A 19,104-nucleotide genomic window follows, 5' to 3' on the forward strand; every position below is an offset into this window, starting at 1 on the left:
ATGATCTTTACAAGGGTCACGACTTCTCATTATTGATTTAAAAATAGAACTCGGTGATCAACATCTTTTTTTTTAAGTCCATCACTCAATAGATCTTCAAAGATATAGTATCTTAGTACAAACCTTGTATTTCATAATTGAGAGATCATATGAATATGGTGATAATAATTTTATAAGATTCTTCTAGAAAGATAAGATACTTTTTTCTTTGAGAGAGTTTTTGTATTTGGGGGGACTCTATAACTATAGTATTGAGATAAAACCCATTAAAGGAGATAAGTAAAAGTGGTAATGATATTTAAGGGATATGAGGGCACTTCTCCAACTCTTTTTTCTTTATGCCCCACTTCTAAATTCCTCCCACCATTATCTTTTTGAAACTGCTTTTAATTATAACCTCAAAAACATCAAATGGAAAAAGCATGCATAAGCTAAGATCACATAAATATTATCTTTTGAAATAATTGTGGATGAATTTAATCATGTAAGAACAAAAGAGTACAATCCTTTCCCTTATCCTACCCATCAATAGGATGAGAATTGAATTATTTGAGGTGAAGGGTGTGCTACTTTTGGGGAGCAAACGTGAATGGGGCCCTATATCCCCACCAGACTTAATATCAATGGGATTTGAGAAATTTTATTTTCCTCCCCTCCATTAAAAACCTCCCACCGATTCATATGAAAGGCAAAAAAGGCAAAAGGAAAAAAAGAAAAGAAGAGAAAAGATATAAAAGGAAGAAAGTGAGAAAAGTGTGAATAAAAATATATCCTTCCAAGAATAGTCCTTGTATTTTTGTTCTCTAACTTTTTTTTCTTTCTATGCTACAAAAATAGTAGATGCTTCGATGTAATTTTTTTTTTTTTTTTTCTCACTAAATATAGCTCTCCTTCCCAGTCTATTACTCTGCAGCATACCATACTAATCTTTATGCAGCGTGTCAAATTACTTTCGTTGACGAAGTGATTGTCTATTGCCATCCTGATCTGGCAGATGATGGATGTGGTGCGAAATCTGTACTAGGGCATGAAAGACTGAAAGTCGTCAAGAGCCTTTCCACTGAGTCCTCTCCATCGTAGCTCCACCATTTTTTTTTGACAGGTGAGTTCTGCCCGTATAAGCGTTCAAGACTTCAAGTTCCTATTTTTTCATATAATCTATCTGGGTTGTTTTGGGTATCTAGAAATACTTTTCCTCTCTCTTTCTTCGGTGTTGTGGCTACCTCACTCGTCGTTTTTGCTTCAGTTTTATAGTTTTGCATGATAACGTGATAGTTCTCGGTCTTTATCGGTGTCATTAAATATACATTCTTCTTGTGAGTCCACTTCTCATGCATCTTTTGACAAATCTTCTTTCCTCCTTGAGCTCCGAAGACAGTAGAGGTGCTATTTTTTTTTCCCGGATTTGTGCTCAAGTATTGTCGGCCCCCTGCTTCCTTTAAATGTGAGGAAAATTGGCGTATGTATCGACTTCACTGCTTGTCTTATATTCTCGAAGATTTGAAGTATCATAAAGCTTCCATGTTGGACTCTCATACTCCTGATTAGGACTAGTAAATCTTAGAAATTCTTCATATTTTTCCCAAGCTTAATAGGTTTCATGGCCAAGATGGATTTTTTAGGAGTTTTATTGTTGTTATCTGTTTGTTTTATTGTTGTTACTTCAGTGTGCAGTACTTATTTGTTGGTATAACTGAAGGGCTCAAAACTGTCGTCTTATAGTTGATGCCTTCGCCTTGTAATTCATGGAGTTTCATGACTATAAATTTGGATTTTCAAGAGACTTGGAACATTATGTAGGAGAGCCGAAAAGATGGACAGGTCCAGATTGGATTTAAGATTTCATCATTCGGGGTCAACACAATCCGATGAATCTGCTCTAGATTTGGAAAGGAACTACTGCTATTATCCTAATCTGCCTTCCTCATGTCCATCACCCCTTCAACCGTTTGCATCAGGTGCTCAGCACTCTGAAAGTAGTGCTGCCTACTTCTCATGGCCTACTTCAAGTCGATTAAGTGATGCGGCAGAAGATAGGGCAAACTACTTTGGAAACCTTCAAAAGGGGGTGCTGCCTGAAACTCTGGGGCAGTTGCCAACGGGGCAGCGAGCTACCACCTTGCTTGAGCTGATGACCATTAGGGCATTTCATAGCAAGATCTTGCGCCGGTTTAGTCTTGGCACTGCAATTGGGTTTCGAATCCAAAAGGGCGTGCTTACAGATATTCCAGCTATTCTTGTCTTCGTGGCCCGCAAAGTTCACAGGCAATGGCTCAATCACGTCCAGTGTCTACCTGCTGCCCTTGAGGTGGGGAAATTTGAGACTCGTGGCTTTGTTTTGTGTTTTCATGGGTATTTGGATCATCTCTTTATATGCTTGTTGATATTTAATATTTTGCTTGGGTGGCTACGTCGAGAAAAATCCTTACACGGGATAATTTAATGAAGCAACATGTTGTTGTGATAAATTGGTGTTGCGTTTGCAAAAAGAACGAAGAAAAAATAGATCACTTGTTATTGCAATGTGAAATAGATATTGCCTTATGGCAAGCTGTTTTTAGCCCTTTTGCATTGGAATGGGTATGACTTGACGGGTGGTGAATCTTTTCTAAGTGTTGTAAGGGTTGGTTTGGCAGCCAATATAGTGACAAATTATGGAAAATGATAGTGATCATTTGCCTAATGTGGTGCATTTGGAGGGAGATGAATGATTGAAGTTTTGTGGATTGTGAGAAGACCATGGAGGAGCTTAAGGATTTTTTTTTTTTTTTTTTAAAGATCATGTTATCATTGGATGACATCATACTTGTCTTTTCCCAATTTATTTTCAGGATTTTTTAGACCTATTTACTCTTTCTAACTAGGTGTATCTACTGTCTGCTCCCTGTGTACTTGGGTGACCCCTTTTTGGCTCATTAATAAAATTATCTTATAAAAAAGAGGTTGTACTTTGATTTGATAGAAAACAAGGAAAATACTTCCTCTTTGAAGGTCTTTCACAATGATGCCCCAGCTCATCAACTACTGAACTATAGAGTGAAAGGTGATCTACTAACTCACCGCAAGTAACAATTCATTACTGTTGTTTCTATCTTAGGGATATTGTTCATTGTCAAAATTCTTCCCCTTGGATCCCTCCAACTCACACCCGCATATGCTCTTCCAAGGAAACACAGTAGCACCGTGTCCTTTCAAATATCTGCTTATAATCTTCCCTCATATTTGTTGAGAATTATTAATAACCTTTTTAGCACTAGTTTTATTTTTTATCACATCAATTTACTATTCTGGTGCAAATATCAAAACTTTCAGATTTCTGAAATTCCCTAGACATGCTTGAAAGCCAGCAAATATCTAGAGGGTTGAAAAAGAAATAGGGACCTTTTAAAAATTTCTAGATTTGTACAAATGAAACTGGAGATTTCAAGCTGTCTTTATGGACTGAGCTCATATTTTTATTTGTAATTTGAAGGGCCTTTTAATATTCGTGGCAGGGGCCAGGAGGTGTATGGTGTGATGTCGATGTTGTGGAATTCTCGTATTTTGGTGCACCTGCTCCAACTCCTAAAGAAGAATTATATACTGAGCTTGTAGATGGCTTGAGGGGCAGTGATCCATGCATTGGTTCTGGCTCCCAGGTATTAGCTTATCTTGAAGAAAACTGCTGTTTTATGTCCCTGTTTAATTACAAGGAAGACACTTGAATGCAAATTTATCATGAGTCTCTGTACTGTTCAAGGTTGGTTAATCCAAAGTCATCATGATTCTGGATCAGCGCTTTTAGATAGTGCTTCAGTAGTTTTTATCTGTTTGTATTAAAAGAAAGAATCAAGATTGAACTAATTGATAAACTTCAATAGCCATGAGTATGTATCTAAAAAAACTGATAATAAATTCTACTCTCTCTCTCCCTCTCTCTCCTTTGGTGAAGTTGAGATGGAGGGGAGCAATACAGGTTTGATTCGAAGAAGCATTATCCTTGGAATATTTTGATTTTTATGTTGCTGGATAGGAATTTGTTAAAATTGATCTAAAAATTACCAATATATATTTTAAACATAACAATATGTATTCATTATCAACTATCAATATTTATGGAAAAAACTGTAACCATATAGCTGTTTGAGTGGTTTTTAAATCTGGTTTTCAATTAAAAAAATCCTGGAATGGCTTGTGCAAAAATTGTAGTATGCATGTGTTTATTCAATCGTATTTGTAATGCGGTGATTTGGGTGGTCAGGAGCTTAACATACATCCTTTTTATGGTACAGCATCCCACAAAAGAAAGTGGAGGCTATTGTACCCAGTTTTGGAGAATTCTTGACTACACCGTGGCAAAGCATGTATCAATCATTGTTGCTTGGAATTAGGAGTTTATGAGAATTTTTCCCTAATTATTCATTTTGTTGATGTAATGGTTGGTTTTAACAGCTGCTGCATTATATGGTAAGCAGCAAGTGAAAAAAATAAGTGTGACTGATTTTGGCCTAGATCTTTTGTTTTTTCCTTTTTCCTGGTCCTGATTTCTGTATGTGTTTAATCAAGTGAAATTCATTTTTTCCTAGTACTTATCAAAAGATATTTTTTCCATGTCCTTGATTGGTTAAGGTGAGGTTTGGATAGTGAGATGAGATGAGATGGTTTTAGATGAAAGTTGAATAAAATATTATTAGAATATTTTTTTAATATTATTATTGTTTTAGGATTTGAAAAAGTTGAATTGTTTATTGTATTTTATGTGAAAATTTGTGAAAATTGTAATGATGAGATAAAATGAGTTGAGATGGTTTTGGTATCCAAACCTAGCCTAAATCTTCAATATCGGCCTTCATCTCTTGGCTGAAAGGTGATGTATTTAGTTTCTAGTCAGTATACACCCATTTATGAAATCAGCACAATTTAAACCTCTTTGAGCAGGATGGTGGCAACTGCTCACCTGAAGCAACAAGACGATAACATTGTGCAATTCATATATATTCCTTTTTTCACTCTTTGTATCTGTATACTATTGCTTTTGCTTATTAAGTTAAGACACAAAAAAATTATAAAAAAAAAAGTTAAAAAGACACAAAAGGTTCTTCCTGAATTTCTGAGTCATGCTGCTGTAGCTGGCCTGCAACAGAATTTAATATGATTAATCTCTTCAACTGCCCTTAAAAAATCTTTTCAACTATCTCCAGCTTTGATAACCTATTCAAACCTGAAATTGAGAAGTATTTTTTTTTTCAATCATATGCAGAGTCATTATTTGTTTTTTTATTCAATGTTAATTTAGTGCTTTGTTTGATCAAATTGTTTCCTAATAGTTCTTTTTGCCAGGTCTACATCTGAAATTCAATTTTGCTTGTTTGATCTGTAACACTCTGCAGACTCGTGTGTTCTCCTTGAAATTACCTATTGCTTCTTGCCTGTATAGGTTGCAAGCCAAGGGATTTATGGAACTTTGGGTGCTATTGTAAAAAGCCGAACTGGAAATAGACAGGTTGGTTTCCTTACAAATCGGCATGTGGCAGTAGATTTGGACTACCCAAACCAAAAGATGTTTCATCCGTTGCCACCCAGCCTTGGACCTGGGGTGTATCTTGGTGCTGTAGAGAGGGCAACATCATTCATAACAGATATTCTTTGGTATGACATCTTTGCTGGATCGAACCCAGGTAATGCAGTTCCAGATTGCAGTTTTCATTATAAATGATATTGCAGAACCTGCTTCTATTATTCAGAAAGGTGCTAACTTGCTGTCTAAAAAGATTGCTTGGGATCATTGATTGGAAAATGCTTCTTGAGCAACTCTGGAAAACTATAAGATAAAAGAAAAATGAAAAATGAAAATCAGATCATGAGACTGTGATTAGGTCATGGTTTAAGACTGATAGTTTAGTTGATTCCTGTAGGGACCCCCCGGTCCCTATACCGAAGCAACCATAGCTCAGCAGCACAAGCTTTTCTATATCTTCCTAACCCAGAAACATTCACGTGCACAATACATCAGCCCAGACCTAACTAAGCCTATTTACATTGGTATGAACCTAGGTGAGGCCTTGTATCCTTTTGATCTGTTGACTTTTGCTGGTTTCTCAGAGATATGGTAGATCTTTAATGATAATGCTTACAAGGGCTGATATGGGGGTAGAGTGTTGAGGCAGAATGTACTTTTGGCTTATTCAAGGAGGCAAAATTGGTTAAATGTATTGAATATTTTTTGTTATCTATGCAGACTAGGCTCCTATGAGCTTTGCCTGCAGAACTGTGTAATCCTCTCTCGTGAATCTTTTGGCTTTGTGCCAATTTAACCTTTCAAGCTTATTTTAAAATTTGGAAGTATCCTGGATTAGTGGTAATCTTGCCTAGTTGGAGCTATCACTTTTCTATTTGAATATCTTACTAGAGCAAGATTGTGTGTAATTTCACACGTGCTAAGTTTCTCATTGCGTTCTGACCCCCGCACATGCCCATATCGACTTGATGATCATGCAGAGACATTTGTACGAGCTGATGGGGCCTTCATACCTTTTGCAGAAGATTTTAACATGAATAATGTCTCTACATCTGTAAAAGGTGTGGGTGAGATAGGTGACGTAAACACCATAGATTTGCAGTCTCCTATTAACAGTCTCATTGGACGGCAAGTGGTCAAAGTTGGAAGAAGTTCTGGGTTGACTGTAGGGACCATAATGGCCTATGCCCTAGAGTACAATGACGAAAAAGGGATTTGTTTCTTTACTGATTTTCTTGTTGTTGGAGAGAATCAGCAGACGTTTGACCTTGAAGGTGATAGTGGAAGCCTTATTCTCTTAACTGGCCAGAACAGGGAGAAGCCCCGACCTGTTGGGATCATTTGGGGTGGGACAGCTAATCGGGGTCGGTTGAAACTAAAAGTTGGACAATCCCCAGAAAATTGGACTAGCGGAGTTGATCTTGGGCGCCTTCTTGACCTCCTTGAACTTGATCTCATCATAACCAATGAAGGGCTTCAAGGTTTGTGCTTCTGAACCGTGCTTATTTCTTTTCCTTGTGTACTTGTCTTCCTGGTTACTTCCGTGGTCCATTTTCTATCATTTTCTATGGTATGAAGGGCATGGTTATTGTATCACACAAAACAATAAAATTACAGTTTGACCCTCAAACTTGGCCCTAAGTGTAGCAGTTTTATCTAACTGTGAAGGTCAATTAAATGTATAGAAATTAATGGCTTTGTTTCCAAACGTTACTTGTCCTTCTTAGTTCTTGGGATGAAAGTTTGCGTCAAATATGTGTGATATTTGTGTGTAAGGCGATTTTCCACTCAAGTAGCATGCGATACTGTTCCACTCGGTCGACTTTGTTTTCACAAATTTTTTGGGAAAGACAAAATAGTTGTCAGTCACTCGCAAGCTCCTGTTCTTTTCAGGTGATGTGTTATATTACATTTACAGAATTATTTGGTTAACATGGCTAAAATTGAAAACTAGTTTCAAATATTGAGGTCCCCGTGTAGTTTCCCTGTACAATTCCTAATGGAATTATATGCAACTTTTCTCACTCACTTCTGCATAAAATTTTTGAAGAGCATGTCTCTTACCGTACATAAGACCAAGCAATTGGGCTCAAAACATAAAAAGGACTAAGCAATTGGTTTAATCATCTTTTTTCAGAAACCTTCATTATAAAAGCATAGGAAACGTTCTCAGATACTGCTAAAAATTCTCAATTTAGGTTTAATGACAAGGATGTCGAGATAAGACATTGTAGCCTGATTGGTTGGTTTTTGATAAGCTGAGAGAACTGCATTTTGAACTTGTGGGGGGTGACTTCTCTCAGGAGAAGGGGTGGAAGTCGCCCAGTCAAAATGTTTTCTGCATGTTTATCACTAACACGTGACTCATCTATTGTTTTATTGTGATATAGCTGCGATGCAAGAGCAGAGGAATGCTTCAGCAGCAGGGATTGGTTCCACAGTTGGGGAGTCATCTCCTGCTGACCGGGTGCCATCAAAATATAAAATTGAAGAGAACTTTGAGCCACTTGGTTTCAATGTCCAGCAAGTTCCAGTTCAGCTCGAGCCGTATAAGGAAAAGAATCCACCATACATGCATGAGTTTCATATAGAAAATGGAATCAAAACATCTCCAAGCATAGAACACCAATTCATTCCATGTTTTGGTGCCAGATCTCCAGTTCGTCAAAGCAACAACCGAGAGAATCATCTAGAATCTAAAAATCTCTCAGCATTGAGGAATGACTCTGATGAAGAGGTTTTTGTTTCTTTGCAGTTAGGTGAGCCCGAATCAAAGAGAGGAAAGCATTCCAATTGTTCCTTTGGCATCCAAGAACCATAATGAAGAGGGAACAAGAAACTTGTTCACACAATTGCTCATCTATTCCCGCTTTTAATCGCGGAGATATGAATCCTGAATTGCTAGTATCTCCAGTGTCGAAACCGCAAAGAAAATGAGGTTCATCTACTTTGGGACCGATTACCATTCTTTTTAGCTTGTTTTGGTCAAGGTTACCACTATAGGCCGTTACATATATATATATATATATATATATATATATATATATATATATATATATATGAGTCATGATATTTCAATTTCACTTTTATCTTCGATGATCTGTACCATTCCAAGTCATATATAGTTCTATGAGCACTCCTGAAGTGGGAGTGTGAAAACAGTTATTGTAAGTCAAGCATATTGTAAAATGTTAATTTTGGCAAGCATGCTGCCTGGTTTATGTTGTACCACATCCATGTGTCCTTATTTCTCTCTCTTTTTTTTAGCTTATTGTAAAACAGTCTCTGTGTGTGTGTGTATATATACATACACACGTATCTCAGTATCTCAACTGTTAATAAAGCAGACTCATAATTTTCCTTATATGGTTGTATATCATGAATGTCTCAAAAAATCCATAATCTTATATATATATATATATATATATATATATATATAAGACGTAATTAAAAGGTTAGAATTTCACGATAAGGTTAAAGGGCATATCTCCTTTCTTCCACTTCTGCATTTTCTGTCTGTCTGTGTCTCATCTCTCCATCACAAAAGCAGTGCTATTTTGTTTTGGTTTTTTCTCTTTTCGGCTGTATTAACGTATTTACATTTTGCATTATTATTTAAGATCAGCTGCATCAAGTAAAGACAACCACAGTACCTATGATGGCCAGTAGACGCACATATTACATATTGGACTTGAGTTTAGTTGATCTTGGTTTTTTTTTTTTTTTTTTTAGAGAAATTATATTTACAGTCTTGAGTATGGGACTGATGTACAATCTCATTAATGAATGAGGGTAAAAAAGAGAAAGATCATAATTTTAAAAAGAATATTATTATAATTTTAATTTTTTTTAAAATATAACTGTATGGGCTTGCATGAACAATCTCTAATATATGTAGGCTATCTCTTTTAGTTAACTAATGATGAATGTTATCTTAAGTGAGAAAGGTGTCGAGAATTATTACATTATTTAGAAAGGGGTTAAAGGCCTTGGGGCTAACTTAATTAGATGGCAAAGTATCTTTAATTGGTTTATTGAAAACAGAGAATTAAGTCTCGCCCTAATTATTTCTTGCTAGGTGGTTTACATGTCACAAAAAGATATGTAATAGGATTAAAGAAGGTTATAATTTCTTATTGTTTATTCTATAGGTTATTGCTAGTTTGGAGAAGAAAAAGGATATATACAATAATAGCTAGACAAGAGTTACAAAAAAATTTGTGTTATCCATGATCCAACTTATGAATTTAAAAGAAAAGATGTTAATTAAAGGTATTTATATTTAAAATAATAATCAAAAGATTAAAAATTTTCATCCTCATAATCTACTTAAAACTTCTAATATAATTGGCGATTTCATACAATATCAGAGCAATGGACTCGGATTCGAATCCTGATTCCATGGGAGCTGCCAATTTGAACATCCGAAACAATATGGTATAGCAATTACTGAGTTCAAATGGACAGTAGATAAATCTAATGAACTTATTTGTAAGACTAGGAATTATATATAAATTAAAGAAAGACAGGGGAGAGAAGCCTAAACATATATATTATATATATGCATCTTGGATTGAAAAATAGGGTCCAATTGCAATTATTCTCTGTGAGAATGAAGTAGCTAGAAACGAGTATTACATATTGATAATATGATGATTAATTCAGAGATTAATTTCATTTGGTTTTGTCACATGAGCAAGCTGTCATGAGATTGAATTGTGACTACTCATTTGAAGAGGAAGATAAAGGCATTTTGTCATATACGTTAGGCCAACCGATGCTTTTGACTTGTGACAATGGGATGATAATCAGCCATAACTGACAGCACAGTTTGCCGGCTTATCTTGATTTAAGACGTATTAACCACTTCTATTTACCTTAAGGGCCAAGACGAGCCGATGATCGATAATGGCAATTTTGTCTGTATTTTTATCACTTAGATCTCTTTTTGCTATGCATCCCCTGTAGATCATCAGTAGATCTATATACAGGACAATAGAAATCGATCTGTGTATACAGGACAATAGAAATCGATCTGTGTATGACGCAGTTGTGATGTTGCATATATGAAAGCATGCGTATGTTGGTCATGGTGTTCTTATAGTTTGAAATTCAATTTTCAGATATGATTTTTATGATTAATTAGATTTAATAAATGTTTTTCTTAAAGGAAACTGTCATCTTCATTCATTAGAGAAACTTACATCCATAACCGGATACATTATAAAATGTTTTTATATCAAACATGACATCATAAATTAAAATAATGCATTTGAAGCTCTACCAGTATACTATTTCTTTTTGTGAATGGTCTGGTCTTCACTATTGCTGATACTCTCTACAGACAAACGTACAAGAAACAACACTATCTGCCTAAATAAAGACTCAACCTCACCCTTAATGAGAGGACGACTCAACCTCTACAGACAAACATCTGAGAGATGAACATATATTTTTTTTTACCTTTAACAAGGAAACCAGAAAAAAAAGCAGTAATATAGATACGAAAAAGGACGGATTACAATTTAGACCAACCTCGATAGACTTCGGAATATATGGCAGCCCGTGAAGGCAACACACTTGTCTTTTTTTAACGACAAAGGTCAGATCTGAAAGTTCTGGTGGTGGCGAGTCCGGTGATCTGACGAGTGTGCAAGAAGAGCTGTCGGAAGGGGTGGAGCGTGAGGACCACGAGCGAATATGGGCGGAGTGTGAGAACCATGCGTGGTGATTTAAATTACCACTTTTTGCCAAACGATTTTCGACCTGTGAATCTGTTTGTACGGCACGTGTCTTTCAGAAGTTGTCGGAAAGCTGAGATCTGTAAGAGAGAGAGAGAGAGAGAGAGAGAGAGAGAGAAGGCGCCTCTAGTTCATGAATTTGATTGTCCGATTTGATAAATGCTTTAGTCAGAAAGATATTTCATAAAAATAAACTTATAAATTGATGTGACTTAATATTATATGTTAGATTGTAAAGTTACTTTCATTAAAAAATAAATTTAAAAATATTATATGAAAGTCATACTTATTGACGTGATTGTAGCACTTTTCAATACTTTTTGAAATGTGTACCCTATAATATTATTACTTACTTTCAATTTATATCTTCATTTACTATTACTTATGTGTGTTGAGCCATAAATTATAATATTGGTCGTTTATCGTACACATTGTAATTTTTCATAGTTAATGTTCAAATTGCAAATAGGTGATAGTTGGGGGTATAAAATCTAATTTCCTCTAATGTACGTTTATGATCAATTAAGAGATTTCCCATTTTTCATATAGTGGTCCACATGCATATACAAAGACTACTCTTAGTAGATCATGTCGGAAACTTAAATATATATGAGACTTGACATAGATGGTCCACATACATACACATAATTATTGTAGATGCTATGAATGAATAGATGCTTATAAGTTGACAAGGGTAATTGAATGTGCAGTCCTCAATGACAGAAACCTATAAGGAAGAACTAATTAATATTGGGTAGGGTCATACCACGGACCCTACCCAAGGTATGACCCTATGTAACTCCATCTAAAAGGCTAATAAATCTTCCAAAAGTGAGTTAATAAATATTGTATATTCCTCTTCAAAGAAATTTGAACCATCATGATTAGGTTATAAACATTTGAGTTTTGTTACCCTTTTATCTTTACACATTATACATCATATTTATTTTTATTATTTAATTTTTTTAATTTTATTCTTTCGAAACTAATTGATTTCTTCTACTTTTCATATATACACTACACATTTGATAAGATAAAAATATATATATGTGTAATCAAGTGTGTACAATGTAAGAATGATAAGTAGAATTTTTCTTATTGGTAACCAAACATGGCCTTAATCTCTACAAGGCAATCTGGTATGAGAGCCTATTTATGCATGCATTTCATAATGTTGTTTAATTTTTTGTTGATTTTAAAGTATAGTTTGTTGATCAGTACCGTACATTTAATAATATTGAAATTCTAATACACAATTAAGGTATCATGCATTAGAAATCAATGCTGCTGTTTACTTCATACACACAATGGCTAATTAAGATCGGACTCCACAGAAATTAAGGTAAACAACAAACCAAATGGTATGCATCATCGTGATCATGATCATGATCATGTCATCGATACAGTACTCGATCGGACATTACCACTCACATGATCAAATACCTTTTTGATTGGACGTTGCTTCTGATTAGGACAACATATCTGCTAAAAAAGGATAATACTATTTCCACGTAAAATTGTTACCGAAATGCATTTTATTTTTTTTTAATTTTTTTAACTTAATAATTAAGAAAATATTTTTAAATGAATTTGTAATTTTTTTATATTTTTTAAAAATATTTAAAATGTTTAAAAAAATGATTGAAAAAAAAAAGCATTTGCCTTTCGGTAAAAGATTTCGGTAGAAATCTTCTGTGGATGTAGCAGTTTCCGCTAAAAAAAACAGGGGTTGAGATAACGTACTACGTGTCACTTCTAATTTGTTCGGTATACGTAAGTATAGAGCTGGAGTGAGTACTGATTCAGTACTACTCACTTTCCAGATATATACCAGCTAGTAATCGTCAATTATTTTCCATTTCATAATCTATGCTGTTTGATTGAACACTTTTCAAAATGTATCTTATTTCTGTCCATCCATCCATCGTATCAATCAGAAAATATTAATCTTGATGATCTACACTATAATGTTTCAATTTTTTCATTTTTTTTGTTCTGTAATTTTGGGGGCCGTGAGCACTGAGCATCTAGCGTCTAATTTAGCGCATACCCCGAGAATGAATGACTAATGACCATACAATATTCCGATAGATAGATATATATCTAGTACGTACCTACCATCATGATCTGGTTGGTACTGGAGAATTAGATTCTCATGAACAAGATCAGAACTAGTCCAGTAGTACTCATCATGTGTGTGTAGAAAAAATCATGAATGACTAATGACTAATATTACAATCTTCTGCTTTCTGCTACAGCACACAGATTGATGATCAGAACTCTAATTACTTGAGTATTTATATCAAAATCTTATAGGCGAAAAACAGTAGCTAGCTAGCTTGCTTTCATCATCGATCTTTATATGCAAGTACGTGCACGCGTATATAGCAGCCGCGCGCTCCCCTGGCCTTCAGACAGCTGAAATATTGGAAAAATGTGCTTGCATGCAACTGGTAGCGTAGATCAGATATAACATGCATGGGATATTTCGCATGATGATGCATTAATATATAAGCATGTAGTTTTGTTTAATTTCCTTGAAGTCACATAAACACTATCCTCCTTAATTAATTAATTATTCTTAGGTGACATGAGTTAGTGTTATAAATTAGCTACGTCGTCATCTAATATTCGCATTTGTGTTCATGTTATTAAGCGAAAATTAAATAAAATCACTATAAAATCAAGAGCTACATATATGCTATTGATCCCATACATCACGCAGGCTTGCATGCAATTACTAGCTAGTCATGTCACTAAAATTTAAGTCATGATCAGGAAATTACATATATATATATATGTATATGTGCGCAAACGGAAAATATATGGACATAAATATTTTGGAAGTACTTTTTGCTTTACTAAGTTATATATAAAATGCTTAAGACATTCTTCGGATCGATCGAGAAGTACTGATCCAGAAAATTAGAAGCAAAATCTTATGCTAACATGATATATGTGTTGGAAATTACTAAGGACGACGCGATAAAAGCGAAAGAGAGCAACAACAGTACATGGCCAATTGGCGGCCAGCTCTTAAGCCCTTATTGCATTAATAATATTGATATATATGGCATTCTAAAAACCCAGTTGCTTTCTGCTATATATCACTATCATGAAGATCAATGCCAATAATACTGATCAATGAATTCTGTAGACTGTCTTTAATTTATGCCAAACACTAATCTCTCGGCCAATATATTTGGCCTTGTGGCGCCTTATTGATCAACATGATGAGACAGTTGCCTACAATTTCCAAAAGAATTGAGAACATTTTTGGAAAGTATAATGAGTATGTAAATCATGTACTCTAGCTATCACGCGCCATGCATATATATATATATATATATGCAAGCAAATCCTTCAAGACATTTTTCTAATTACGAACAGTACGTGATACTTCCTTTGTATTTGAATGGAGACAAATACTTAAATACATGTCAGCTTTCCTTATGCAGATACTTACATATCATGTATCTATTAATTGTACGTACGTACGTGCAGATGCATCATGAGCTTGTAGGTATGATTCCTAAAATGAAGAACTAAGAAAGATCGTGTGATTGAACAGACAGAAATTAAATATAATTAGAGTTATATGTTAGGTATGAAATGAGCTTGTTTTGGGCATAATATAATTGTTGACCACTCTGTAAAACTCCATTAATTTCAGTCAATATATCCACCTGATGAATGGTACTGATTGTTGCCGTTCAACTTTTTTTTTTTTTTTTTATATGCCAGATCAGTTGCATATATATGTTGTCTTAATTTATTGTTACAGATCACTATTTAAACTGGTAGATCATGAACATTAACAAACTGGACACGTACGTAGATGACAAAGGTAAAACCATATTAATCATATATAGCCATTGAGCCGTCCCGTTTTTCTGATGATCAGAAGATCGATGTATGAAATTAAGCATGGTACGTATCTGTGTGTGCAACTTCGTGTGAAGTCGTCCTAGACTCCTACCAGCCAAAAGTACTACAATTAACTTTATAGGCTTTACAATGCCATACATTAACTGTCAAAGTTCGTTGGCTTGACTTGGGAACTTGTTTTCCATTATGGTACTTCTAGATACTACCAGCAACATCAGTACAAAAATGCACAAGCCATGCGAGAGAGAGAGAGAGAGAGAGAGATGAGAGGAGATTTCGTTTTCATCATCTTGTATTTATTAAGAGGCATGGTTGGTACTGGCTGAGTTGAAAACTCATGAAGCTTTAACAGCATGGACAGATAGATGGATGTGTACGCATATATATTATATGCACTTTCGACATGTCATGTATATATGTATGCAAATCATGACATTATGTATGTGGACGACCAAATATAAACAGGTTTTGAATATAGAATACGATCAGTACTACCACAGGATGAATTTATAAATATACTTCTAAATCACCAACAACGACAAAAATTGCTCGAGAAAAATATACAAGAAATAAAAGAAAATATAAAACAATGGGAAAACATGTACCTTCTCATCTGGAATGCATTTGCGAGCTATGGACCATCAATTATATATATATGCACCCTCAAAAGATGTCATATATACACAGATATATAACATGAATGCAAAAGCTTCTTCCTTTTGTTGGAAGTGAGTGATTGAAGCTGCAGGATGACCTGATATTGGAACCATATCTACGAAGCTAGCCAGCAGATCAAGTGGAATGAGATCTAATTTCTAGTGTGTTATTTGAATCCCTTTTGGCTTACTCGAAAACCCCCTTGAAAAACCTAAACTAAATGCCTATATATATATATATATATATATATATATACACCCTCAAATATATATCACATGATGAGAATGGAAGCAAGAAAGAGAATTGGTGATCTAAAGTTGGAGATGATATATATATATATAGCTAAATTTTCCGGTGCAAGATTTGCCCTAGAGTAGTCTCGGAGGGATAGGTTCTTACCAGATCATGCTGGCAGCTTCAACCTCTCAATTAACCAACATATACCAGACAGACACGTATGTGAGATCGACGAACGGAAGGAAAAAAAAAAAATTAAGGAATAGCATCTCATGGCCGGCCTCTGTTGGAAATTAAGCAGCTTTAAGGAACACCGGAAGCTGAATTCACTCTTCCATTAAGATTGCCAAAAGAAGGCGCGGGATATGCACGCTAGCTCTTATGGAGGGGACCGGCCTCGTGACTCGGCCCTCTCCATCTATATAAATGCTTTATGCATGCTTTATGATTATGCACCTCTCTCTTCGGAGTTCGACCTCTTATTCATGTAGTACTGTGCCTGCATAGATGGAGTATTTAATGGCGGTTTTTGGTCCTTTTACAGCTATTGACACTGACCTGATGAGTGATGGCTCTCTCTCTCTCTCTCTCTCCAGGGTTTGCATAATTAATTTTCACATTATAAATTAAATGAACAGGGGACCAGTGCTGGCTGTCAGCGACTTGGATAAAGTACTACTCTCAACTCATATTAGCTGTATTTTTTTTTTTCAATTTCTTGATAATTAACTGAGTTACTTATACTTTATACATAAAAAATCATTTAACATGATTAACTAATTGTGTCCAACTCAAGGTGTCATGCATGGTTAATATTAGAAAGTTGATCTTCTTCTTCTTCTTCTGCTAGCTCTACCCGAAGAATATTACCAAATTTATTTAGTACCAGTTACATCACTTGGATCACCAGTTCTATTGATCATCGTGATCAAATTGATTCCAGAACCGGCTGTTTAATTGATACAAGTCTTATACAAATTTTTTATAAAAATGTGGATTCCATAAAAAAAATTTTAGTTTTTCACACTTTTTCATAATAGATCAGTTCACTTTTTTTTTTATAAAGTATTTATGCGAGATTTATACATTTGAGATTTGTACATATCATTAATTTCGCATTCTAATTAACTCAATCTAGTTAAGCTGAGTTGAGCAATCAAGGAGATCATATATTCTTAGTTTTGGAATTTCTTCGTGCAAAAAGTGCTTTACATCTTGGAATATATCTGCTTCATATGATATATTAGCTGCATTTATGTGCCTCAAGCTATTTGAGTGTTGAAGATTCTAAGTACTACGTTTTGGTGCTTGCTTTAAATTTGTGTGCAACCTTGTCATGAAAAGCTTAAGATCATCAAAAGTCTTAGGCGAATCAGATGAGTAGTACTTGGAAATGAATTAGGGTTTCTTGAGTTATTAGTTAAATTTACAAAAGCCTTAGCCATGTGCTTGTGAGTGACCGATTGGTCCCTTCTGCGCCATTATTTTTTGGTAATTAGTGATAACTGTTGCATTATTATTTATAGAGACGGATGAGGGGAATGAATAATATTTATAAAGCTAGCTAGCAAGTTGGTTGGTGTCTGGTGGAATCAGTTGAGCTAGCTAGCTGGGTGCATGCATGCATGCCTTCTCCTTTTTGTCTTTAGCTTTGGGTGGTTCCTAATTTGTCTGATCTGGTGCCTTCGATCGGTTGATAAACAATGACATATATATATATAGAGAGAGAGACAAGCAAGCCCTAATGGAAGGGAAAGGACCACACCTTTTTAAACGCTAGGGTTTGATTAATTAATATTGAGGAATAATTTCATATTTTCTGTAGATAAGATTTTAGATATATTTATAAGGAATAAACAATCATCTCTTGTAGAATCAATTTTATGATATGAGTTTGGCTCATTAATTTCTTCACGGTACCAGAACCTGCCACAAGACGTAGGAGACCAACATGACTACTTACTCCGTGACAAGGATTAGAAAAAATATTGACCTGCACGTGAGGGAGGGTGTTGAGGAATAATCTTACATTACATGTGGACAAGGTCTTAGACATATTTATAAATAATAAGTAATCTTTTCTTATAAAATCTATTTTATAATATGAGTTAGGACTATAAATTTTTTCAATTAATAATATTAATTAGTGAGGAAGGGGTCACATGATATTTTACTTGTAATATAGCTCAAACTAACAGTAGTACTACTACTTGATTTCTCGATTGATATGATCATTAAGGTGGTAGGTGCATCATGTGGTATAATTAATTAAAGCAGCTAGCAGCCTGAATTTGAGTTTTATTTTTTCTTTAGTACTTTTGCTATATATACATTTTGGTCCCACTTTCATGTGTTTGATTTCTCACCTATATATTCTCTCCGTTGTAGATAGGGTTTCGAGATACCTTTTGTTTGTCCCCACTTTATCAGTTTCTGCTCAAGGGTACTACTGGTGCAGATTCATTTAGGGGATTTCATGATTATCCTTAATTGGATTTAGTGATCAGCATATTACAAATATTATCAAAACAAATATATTTTTGAGAAGCAGATAAAATAAATAAATAAATAAATAGTTATGTATTTTGACGTACTATTCCCTTGCTTCTCAAACGGTACTACCTCAGCTTTTGATGTACTATTCCCTCTCTTTTCTAACTTTCAGCTTCCATCATTCGTTATAATCTCATTTCTTGGTCTTTTAAGGTAATTGTTGTTGCTCATATCCCGGCTTAGTCGCTATACATATCATGAATACATCCCCCTCTCGACCTTCTTTCTAGAGAAACCAGTCTCACTTTCTTTTGGCAAGTGCATGGATCTCATGCTCCTTATTTGTCTCCCCTAACAAATCTCACATGTGCATGCCAACTCTCCCCCTCCCCAATGCCTACCAATTCCCAATGATCACTGGCCTCACCTATATATCATCATCTTGCCTCTCCCAAACAGACCCTACACGATGCACCTTTTCCGAAGCATTCATTTTTAATATTTTAAATGTCGTAATGAAAATCGAACCGGTTAAGGTACTGGAACGAAATATTTCAATATTAATACTGTTTCGTGTACCGTTTCGAGATA

General features: G+C 34.9%; 1 protein-coding gene and 1 long non-coding RNA gene across 5 annotated transcripts; one reads left to right on the plus strand and one right to left on the minus strand.

Moving 5' to 3' along the window:
• Positions 1 to 688: 688 nt before the first annotated feature.
• Positions 689 to 8,728, plus strand: LOC121264333 (protein NARROW LEAF 1-like). Of its 4 annotated transcripts, XM_041167464.1 has the most exons (7): positions 689 to 1,102; positions 1,801 to 2,308; positions 3,495 to 3,638; positions 5,417 to 5,657; positions 6,478 to 6,978; positions 7,888 to 8,278; positions 8,381 to 8,728. In XM_041167464.1, the coding sequence occupies exons 2-7, from the start codon at positions 1,814 to 1,816 to the stop codon at positions 8,385 to 8,387; spliced, it is 1,779 nt and encodes a 592-aa protein (XP_041023398.1). In that variant the 5' UTR covers positions 689 to 1,102; positions 1,801 to 1,813; the 3' UTR covers positions 8,388 to 8,728. The 4 variants fall into 4 exon arrangements, with proteins under 4 accessions (XP_041023398.1, XP_041023397.1, XP_041023399.1 ...); XM_041167463.1 differs by having other exon boundaries at positions 1,781 to 2,308; positions 7,888 to 8,728; XM_041167465.1 differs by having other exon boundaries at positions 6,520 to 6,978; positions 7,888 to 8,728.
• Positions 8,729 to 13,298: 4,570 nt separating this feature from the next.
• Positions 13,299 to 16,703, minus strand: LOC121264335. The gene is made up of 2 exons (XR_005940483.1): positions 15,732 to 16,703; positions 13,299 to 13,656 (listed from the first exon to the last, which is right to left on the minus strand). It is a non-coding gene; the product is annotated as an uncharacterized LOC121264335 (long non-coding RNA).
• Positions 16,704 to 19,104: the final 2,401 nt, after the last annotated feature.

This window comes from Juglans microcarpa x Juglans regia, chromosome 5D (genome assembly GCF_004785595.1).
Source record: "Juglans microcarpa x Juglans regia isolate MS1-56 chromosome 5D, Jm3101_v1.0, whole genome shotgun sequence".
NCBI classification, from domain to species: domain Eukaryota; kingdom Viridiplantae; phylum Streptophyta; class Magnoliopsida; order Fagales; family Juglandaceae; genus Juglans; species Juglans microcarpa x Juglans regia.

What these genes read in the sequence shown, in the direction of transcription:
- LOC121264333 (XM_041167463.1), top strand. Translation starts at nt 1,814, where the DNA reads ATGGACAGGTCCAGATTGGATTTAAGATTTCATCATTCGGGGTCAACA. An exon ending in GCATTGGTTCTGGCTCCCAG is followed by an intron (nt 3,639 to 5,416) that starts GTATTAGCTTAT and finishes TTGCCTGTATAG; the next exon opens with GTTGCAAGCCAAGGGATTTA. An exon ending in AACCAATGAAGGGCTTCAAG is followed by an intron (nt 6,979 to 7,887) that starts GTTTGTGCTTCT and finishes ATTGTGATATAG; the next exon opens with CTGCGATGCAAGAGCAGAGG.